The sequence below is a fragment of the Bombyx mori genome, chromosome 3 (assembly GCF_030269925.1).
Source record: "Bombyx mori chromosome 3, ASM3026992v2".
Lineage (NCBI taxonomy): Eukaryota > Metazoa > Arthropoda > Insecta > Lepidoptera > Bombycidae > Bombyx > Bombyx mori.
Genome location: NC_085109.1, coordinates 13174424 through 13183004, shown reverse-complemented (window position 1 = coordinate 13183004; position 8581 = coordinate 13174424). Strand labels below are relative to the sequence as shown.

General features: G+C 41.7%; 1 protein-coding gene across 4 annotated transcripts; it reads left to right on the top strand.

Moving 5' to 3' along the window:
* The first annotated feature begins 776 nt into the window (after positions 1 to 776).
* On the top strand, positions 777 to 4523 carry LOC101738162 (fungal protease inhibitor F-like). Of its 4 annotated transcripts, XM_062677037.1 has the most exons (4): positions 777 to 2002; positions 2915 to 3177; positions 3669 to 3820; positions 4302 to 4523. In XM_062677037.1, the coding sequence occupies exons 3-4, from the start codon at positions 3745 to 3747 to the stop codon at positions 4466 to 4468; spliced, it is 243 nt and encodes an 80-aa protein (XP_062533021.1). In that variant the 5' UTR covers positions 777 to 2002; positions 2915 to 3177; positions 3669 to 3744; the 3' UTR covers positions 4469 to 4523. The 4 variants fall into 4 exon arrangements, with proteins under 4 accessions (XP_062533021.1, XP_062533019.1, XP_062533018.1 ...); XM_062677035.1 differs by lacking the exon at positions 2915 to 3177; XM_062677034.1 differs by having other exon boundaries at positions 777 to 3177.
* The last annotated feature ends 4058 nt before the right edge of the window (positions 4524 to 8581 follow it).

Genomic DNA, 8581 nt, shown 5'->3' with positions numbered 1-8581 from the left:
TTTTTTAAATAAAATATATTTTATACTATTTTCAATTTAAATTTATTAAAATTTATTTTCTATTTCTTAGTTGAATTTTATTTGAAGCGTGTTTTTTAGTTTTTTAAACTATTATTTATATTTCATTTTTAGTTAAATTTTCTATAAAAGCGTATTTTTAAAACTATTAAGTACTTTAACATCAATTCTTGCCTTTTCGACTATAGATAAAAATTATATAAATTGGCAAAAATCTTATTTTGCAAATTGAATAATGGATAATCTTATCAAATTAGTGTATTGTCATCGGTCCTCGGTAAATCTACAAAGTTTGAATGAAATCTGGTAGATGGCGCTATTATTAATTATTTCAGATTTTAAAATTGAAATCTGAAGGCTTTGAAACATCAATCCGCATAAATGTAATTTAAAAACTACTAGAAGAGGCTTGAATAAAAATCCGAATTAGTATTTTCAGCCTTAATTAGTATTTTCTTCGGAATTCAGTAGTAAAATTCAAGTTATTTTGATGAAATCAAAACTGAAATATTCATAACATCTTAAACAATACCTTCACCTACGATATTACACTACACCTACACGAATAAATATTATTTATTCGTAGAAAATCACAATGGATTTATAGATTTGGGAAGGGATTTTTTGTAACGCCATCTCGTGAAGTTTTTCGGTATTACAAAACAAAATTGTCCCTCCAATAGTAACAATGCAACTTTCTAAAATATCTAGGTACTAGATGGCATTATTCTAAATTTTGTATGCCATTAATAATTTTGCATAAAATCGTGTTTTTATTAAAAACCTGTTACATAGATACGACTTAATTATCAAATTAATGTATTGTCATCGGTCCTCGATAAATCTACAAAGTTTGAATGAAATCTGCCCGTTTAAAGTGGGTCAAAATCGCGTCTAAAGGAGTCAGTTACAAACATACAAACATACATACAAGTGAAGTTAATATAAAGCGTGTAAAAAAAGAAGAACTTCATAAACTTTAATGAACATTTAAAAGAAAAAGAATTTACAATGGATCTGAAAAAATTTGAATAGTCAACAAAAATCTGATATAAATAAAGTTATTGAGAAATATAAATCACGCTTATTTATGCAAATGAATGATCATCCTAACATTACGTCCATCTATTGGAAGCTCTCTTCTCGAATTGACTTTTTAGCATTTTCTTGGTGTGTTGTTGTTTTCTTGTTAATGTGGGGTTTACGGTATTTATCACCTGCTTCTGCTGCAATATCTCAGTGCCCTCGCAGAAGCCGACTGACGACCGCCATGACTGGTACTGACAAATCACGCAAAAACGGCCGATTTAGATGAAATTACGCGCAAGCACAGTGTACTTTTTTTTTTTCGGGCCGGGGACTGGCGGTCGCGAACGGCAGGCCCAAGGATGTTTTCAGGATCCTACCCACTGCGCGACACCCCTGCACTCATCGCTCAAGCGTCCGATCCCTTTCGAGGACAGAACCCGGATGAGGTAAGGGGGCTACCGCGATCAACACTATAACCAGACGGCGCAGCTCACGACGAGGGCGGCGTGTTTCTCGTCGAATCCAGAGCAACGCGCCAATCTATGATCCGCTGTGTCATCCTCGTCGTGGTCTGCGCAATGGTGGCACTGCGCCGTCGGTTCCCTCCCGGCGATCTTGAGCAAGTACCGGCCGAAATATCCGTGGCCGGTAAGCATTTGTGTGAGCCGGAAGGTGAGGCATCTGCGGTCATGACCCACCCAGTCCGCGAGAACTGTCTCAACGGTACGGACTACGGAGGCCGGGCGACCGGTCCGCCAAACGACAAGACCACGCCTCCAGCACGGACGGCCGAGATTGGAGCCTCTGCGATCCAATCACTCCTTCGCCATGGCGCCCTTTCCCTCTAGAGCGAAGGTCGCGCCACCTGTAGTCGGCAGCGAGTGTCTCCGCTTCCAGGTCCCAGGGTGGCGCCCCGGCGAGCTAAAGTGTACATATATCCTAGGATAATTTTTAGGTAAGTTAAATGATCCGCGCAATGCCGCGTGTTTCCACTGCAACAAATACAACATTGTGTTCGATGTCTTGCGATTTCATGTTCCAAAGTATCTACAAATCAACTCGAATTTAATGACCGTGATAAAAGTAACTCTTTGTCCCGGGAAAGTGTAACTTGTCTATTTTAATCCGAATTACGAAATTTCAAAGAAATCGCAGGATACCGCTGCTGTGATATAAATTGAGATAATTCTATTTCCGCGTGTGTGTGATAACTTCCTTTGATGTGTTTCGAAGAACTCCTTTTAATTAAATTGGTTTTTTTTTAATAATACAGAAACAGATTACAAATAACAAATCAAATTAAAACAGATATGTTATCTATACTTAATATTAAAAAAAGCTGAAGAGTTCGTTTGTTTGTTTGTTTGGTCGAACGCGCTAATCACAGGAACTACTGGTCTGATTTGAAATATTCTTTCAGTGTTAGATAGCCCATTTATTGGGGAAGGCTATAGGGCTATAGGCTATGTTACATCACGCTAAGACTAATACAAGCGGAGCACCAATACATAATGTTACCAAATCGGGTTTTTTTTCTTCTTTTCAAAGCTTCCCCTGCGTGCGCTGCGGAAACGGTTAAAGTTTCGCTTAGATAATGTATGACAGAATTGTTCCCTCTTTAAAAGCTCTAAAAAAGTCCGTGCCAGCATATGTCTATATTTGAAGGTTGGCTCACTATAACCTTTTTTACGCTAACCAAATTTGTTTTTAAATAAAGCATTATAATTTGTGAAGATGTTTTTATAAAGATGATATTAATCCTTATCCAAATAAATACGTTATTTAATTTAAAAGAAATTTGCCGTTTGCATCGTTTGATTTAGTAACATCTACAACGCTCGAAAACTACAACACCATCTATTGTCAGATAGCGGAAATACACCCCGAAAATACTCGACTTGTGAGGAATGTCCTCGACAATTCTAGGGATGTCGTATCGACTTTAAAAGCGTAGCAAAGATGGCACGCAGTCAGTAATAAGAAGCAAAACAGCGAACGGATCACCTGAAGCGAAGCGGAAGAAGTTAATTGAAAATTTTAAAGTGTTCTGTGAGTGTTCTGAGTATTGAATACAGTTTTAATTTGTACTTTGGTGGTACTTTTATTTATCCCGAGCCCCAGCGCGTAACAGTATGTATTTTTTGTGTTTATTTTCTTTCTAAATGTTTTTCTTTCTGGTCCCCTATCAGTACATTTTTTGAAGTTCACTAGATCTGACTTTGTATTGCTTGGATGAGCTTTATGTCTGAAGTTACGGGTATGCCGAGAACAAACTAGTATTACTTTTATAAACCGTCAATAAATAACGGTCTAATGGCAAGATTTCTCTATCACACGTAAGTCAGTTGAACTTAAAGGAAATGGATGCAGACGATATAAGAGTGTTATTAATTGATTCTCTAGCCGAGTATCCCATACTATTTTTATTTCTTGAAGTGTATTAACAAAATCCCACTGTGAATGAAAATGAGAGGCAAGGTGTTAAAACGTAATACGTGTTATTAAAGATATTCAATTATGCAGATAAGCGCAACGACACACACACACACACATACACACACACACAGGTCGAGTATCACTAGTCGCTATGTATAGATAGTTGCGGTTTCGTATCGTTACAGCTCAGTATAAAAGAGGATGCATTGGATCACAGAGCTATAGTTATTGGAAAGCTGTAGTCTGAAAAATATCACGAAGATGGCCGCCAAACAATACTTTATCGTGTTCCTGATTGTCGCCGTGATGGCTCTCGAGGCCAGCACTACCGAATATGGTACGTGTGTTTTTGATGCTTGTTTTTATCTAACCTATGTTTCGTTTTCCATTTAAAATAATCACCGAACCTATCTTATTTTACTTCCGCCAAATACAATACAATATAATGGTTACAAGTATGGGAGCCATAATATAGTGATTGTTACGGAATTAAGAGGGTGGTTGTTTTGAGGTCAGTGTGCAAGTTGCGCGGTAAAGACCCCGTTTTTTATTGGGACCCCTTCGACTTCATGTTTCAAGGTAATGACAGCGTTCATGTCAGCCAAGAAGCCCTTTACATTGAGAGAGCGGTGAGTTCGTCTGCCCATCTTAGTTGATTCAGCGTTACGATCTACTAAAGACGCCTTTGTTGATACGACCGACGACATCGACGTGGTGAGGTCGGTTGGACCGCCGCCGCAACTTGTTACGAGAAGTATCGTGCGCCGAAGAACAATGTACATTCTAAACTAATTCAGACCGTTTCTTGGGTATTGCAGGATGCCCTGAAAATGCCCATTGGACTGATGACCCCTGCGTGAGGACCTGCGACGACCCGTACCTGACTAACACCGCTTGCGTCGGCGCCCTCATTCAAACCTGCCACTGTAACGACGGCTTAGTCTTCAACGCGGACAGAAAATGTGTGCCCATTTCTGATTGTTAAAATGTCATAACGATTTATAATCTTTTTTCGTGATTTTATTAAATGTTCAAATTGATGTCTTTACTTTTTCTTTCTAAAATTCAATTGATCAAATCTATCTATCTATCTATCAAACTACAGAAAGCTCAATAATGTTTTGTTCTATTTGCCTTGCCTTAAAGCAAAGTTCATCCTAACATAGAAGCTCGTAAAAAATTCCGCACCGAATTTGAAAGCTTAAAGATTATGTTAAAATCAGATATTTACTATTGTTCAAAGTACGAAACAGTAGGTACATTAATTAGTTTTATTATAGACTAAGCGATAAAAAACATTGTAGAAGGATCGCTTTTAGACCTTGTCGTTTATCATACCCGATCCGGTGGACCAAATTAATCCTACAAAAACTCAGGTTATTATTATAAATAGTGTTACAAAACTACCCGTAAAGCCGAAAGGGGGTAAAATGGGTCCTTATGACGTCCATTCACAATTTTTTCCCCCCTACCTATGCTGATAGCCTTGAGAGGCTATATCAGCTTCTCCTTAACGTGTAGGTGAGCTCACGTGGCTCTAACCGGGAGTGTTGCTAACACTGGCCCTAACAAGAGCAGTGCCTCACAGAATCTACCACCGGATCGAAAACGTGACCCTCTAAGAATATCCGACGAGAAACTCAGTGGACTGTGTCTAAGGGCTAATTCACTCGTCCAGCCCTTCGTCGCAAGCGATGGGTTCGACGAGGACGGTGACCGGTGCTTGTGGTACCTAAAAGCACCGTTAATGGATCGGGAGGATCCGTAATGATGTGTTTAGGGCGACGTCGACTGTTTACCATTCGGTCTACAGGATCGGGTATGTAATTCCTGGCGGCCACGACAAGAGGGTTTTCATGTCGTGCTGCCTTTTCAAAGTGACGCAACGATGTCGACTGTAGATACTTACTGACTGAGTCAAGTGGAGATCCACGTTCGTTAGGAACCATGGGGCTCCGACGGCTATCCTGCAAAAACGGGATTGAATAACTTGAAGGGGTTTCAAGTTGGTGCCGTGGCCGCCGCCGTTGGCCGCGTGAGCGAACAGTACGCTTCCATACATGCGACGGGGCGAGATACTTTTTTTTTTCGGACCGGGGTCGAATTTCCTACGGGGTCCCCGCGCCTAGGCGGCGCGCGGGGTATGTGGGACTTGACGAACTATAGGTGTTGGGAGCAGACCGCGGGCCTAAGGAATTTTAGGGCCCTACCACACTAAACGACTTCCCTGGACTCTTACACCCGACGTCCGATCTCCGTCCGGGGTCAAAACCCGGTCAGAGTAAGGGGGTTCCCGCGGTCAACACTACAACCAAAAACGCGGCGCTACCCCGAGGACGCCCGACCGACAGGTCGTCGAGGCGATAGTCGACGACCAACGACGCCGGTCGCCGCGGTACGGCGGCCCTACCAGGCCACCCGGGCGATGCCACTGGTGATCCGGAATACCCCGCTGGGTCAGAACCTGCCTGGCAGGTCAGAACGCGATACACCACCGGGTTGCTCTTCCGCAGTCTGTTCGACGACAACAGCGACGACGACAACGCGGACCGCTTCGCAAGCCGCAGCCGCCGACGCGTCATCCCATCCTTCTGGTCCCAGCGCGCTAGAGTGATGGTAACGTGCGGCGCAGCCTCAACCCCCCCAGGTCACCCCGTGACCATCACCGGGAGGAGACTGCCTCCTCACAGGGGCCGGAGCTGGACGAATGCCCTCCTCCAACCCCCAGCACGGCGGTGGCACGGCGCTGAGAGGGAAGAAGAGCTCTCCCTCTCCCGCTCCGCCGCCTCCTACTGCGAGACGGTGGATTCGCAGAAGTCGAGCATCACCTGCTAGGACTGGTTGCTGCTGAGCATCGTAGCCACGACGTTCGGAAGCGACAAGTCCGGTCCTATTTTTGCAACGAGGACGCGGCGCTGCTCCGCGAAAGCAGGGTAGTACGCAAGCGTGTGCTCCGCCGTGTTCTCGTTACAGCCACTACAGTGATGGCACTTCGGCGTCGGCTCCCTCCGGGCGACGAGGTGCAGGCAACCAAAACAGCCGTGTCCCGTGAGCACTCGGAAGGTGAGACGTCCTCGGTCGCGATTCACCTAGTCCGAGAGGTCCATCGCCCATAGGCGGGTCCGCTAGGCGGCGAGAACACGCCTCGAGCATGGCACGCCGAAATTGAAGCTTCCGCGCTCGAACTTCCACCGCGCCGGGACGCGGCTCCCCCCTGGAGCGGAGATTGCATCACCAGGCGTAATCCGCAGCGGGCGCCTCCGCTTCCAGCTCCCAGGGAGGCGTCCCGGCGAGCACGCACGCCGCACAGTGGATCGATACTATGATTTGAGTGACTTAGGGACCAACTTTGTTTTTTAACAATTTTTTTTACGTAGATAGATAGAGCTCGTTAATCTCAATAATAATTGTTTTGGGCAAAAATTACAAAAACTTTATAGTTTGGTCAGAAAAATGTGTTTTGTGATTTTTTTGTATGGAGCGGGTCACATTAAATTAAATTCCTGCTAAGTACCGTGAGGTCCCGCTTTGAAACTTTATTTTTCTTACACCTTGTCTAGTCTACTATCATTTGATGCTATGAACATGTGCATAAATTTGCAACTCTGCCAAATAAATGGATCGAAAAAAATGAATAAATACATAGAATAAAAACCTTTATTTTTATTTTCGTAAGTGCTTTTAAGTTAAATTTGATATGGATTAGTAAGTAAAAGCACGCAACAATACCCATAATTACATAATACCTAACAAAAATACATTTAGTAGGTCTCTAATTAATCAATCTCTGTAATTATCAGGATAGTTAACATTAGTTACTGAGGATAATTAAAAAAGCCTATTTGCTTATAAGCAAATAGGCTCTCTTGCCGAGTCCAAATCCGAAGTAATCACATTTAAAAGCCTATATACCGCCAAGTTTAGTAATGCTTGCATTATATTAGCAGCTCCTTCTTCATTAATAATTACCTCGTCTTTCCCTGGATAACATTTGGTCTTTTCTTGCTTAATTTTATATTAAGAAGGGTATAAATCGGACCCATTTTCACTTGCTGCTTCTCTTGGATATATATACTGCCACTTAATTTAAGTGAAACTAATATTGCCTCATCGGGAGAATATGTACTACTTTTCACTTTACTTGTAATTAAATACTCCTTAACTTTTTCTAGATCTTCGGGGTGATTTGACAAGTGGTTCATTATTTCTCCTACATCTTCATTTCCAGTGTTTCTCAAACTAGCAACTGTAGTAGCTTTCATTTCATCCGGGGATAACGAAAGCGATTGGTAAATTTGTTCAATGTGCCTGGACCCCAATTCTTCAAAAGGTTTTCGAGGTGTAAAAGTAGATGTCGAGGCTTCTGTAGTACATTAGAGCGTGGTACATTTTCAACATCTTCAGTATTAGAAATCTCGAGCCTTTCCTGTACAGTGTTGATATCTTTAGGTATCATGCCTTCGGGCCAGTTTATTGCACATTCGAACCAATCACTTTTTTTTCTTATAAACTGTGCTAACATGCGACTACTTCGTTTCCATATTGCACTTATATTTGAACAAAAGTGCGCACAGAAGTTTTGGGGCTCAACACTTTTCTCTTCGGTCACGTTCATTTTTTTTGATTTTGTAGGAATTGAAAGTTTTTTATTATCAGACAGCGACTGTAGTTGCTCTCTTAAAATCATAAATAATCCTAAATTGTTAATAAAATTATCCATTATAACGGAAAAAAGAAGATCACGACGACAATCACAAGATGTTAGTAGTAGTACGAATAAACGAACACTAGTTAGTATATAATAAATATGGTCACTTTATACTTCCAGAGAGACACAAATGTTTACTATATTTTCTACTACCCAGTAATGGCTGCTTAACTAATTATCCTCAGTAACTAATGTTAACTATCCTGATAATTACAGAGATTGATTAATTAGAGACCTACTAAATGTATTTGCTTATAAGCAAATAGGCTTTGATAGAACCCCAGGTCAAAGTAATTATAAACAAAAGACTGAAACAGAGTTTGATGACTCATCTATTTTCTTGGCCAGTCTAGTTCATATAAGGCTTCAGAAATTTGATGGAACAATTGT

Coding starts and splice junctions, on each gene's coding strand:
- LOC101738162 (XM_062677035.1), top strand. CDS start 3,745: ATGGCCGCCAAACAATACTTTATCGTGTTCCTGATTGTCGCCGTGATG. Junction 3,821..4,301: donor GGCCAGCACTACCGAATATG/GTACGTGTGTTT, acceptor TGGGTATTGCAG/GATGCCCTGAAAATGCCCAT.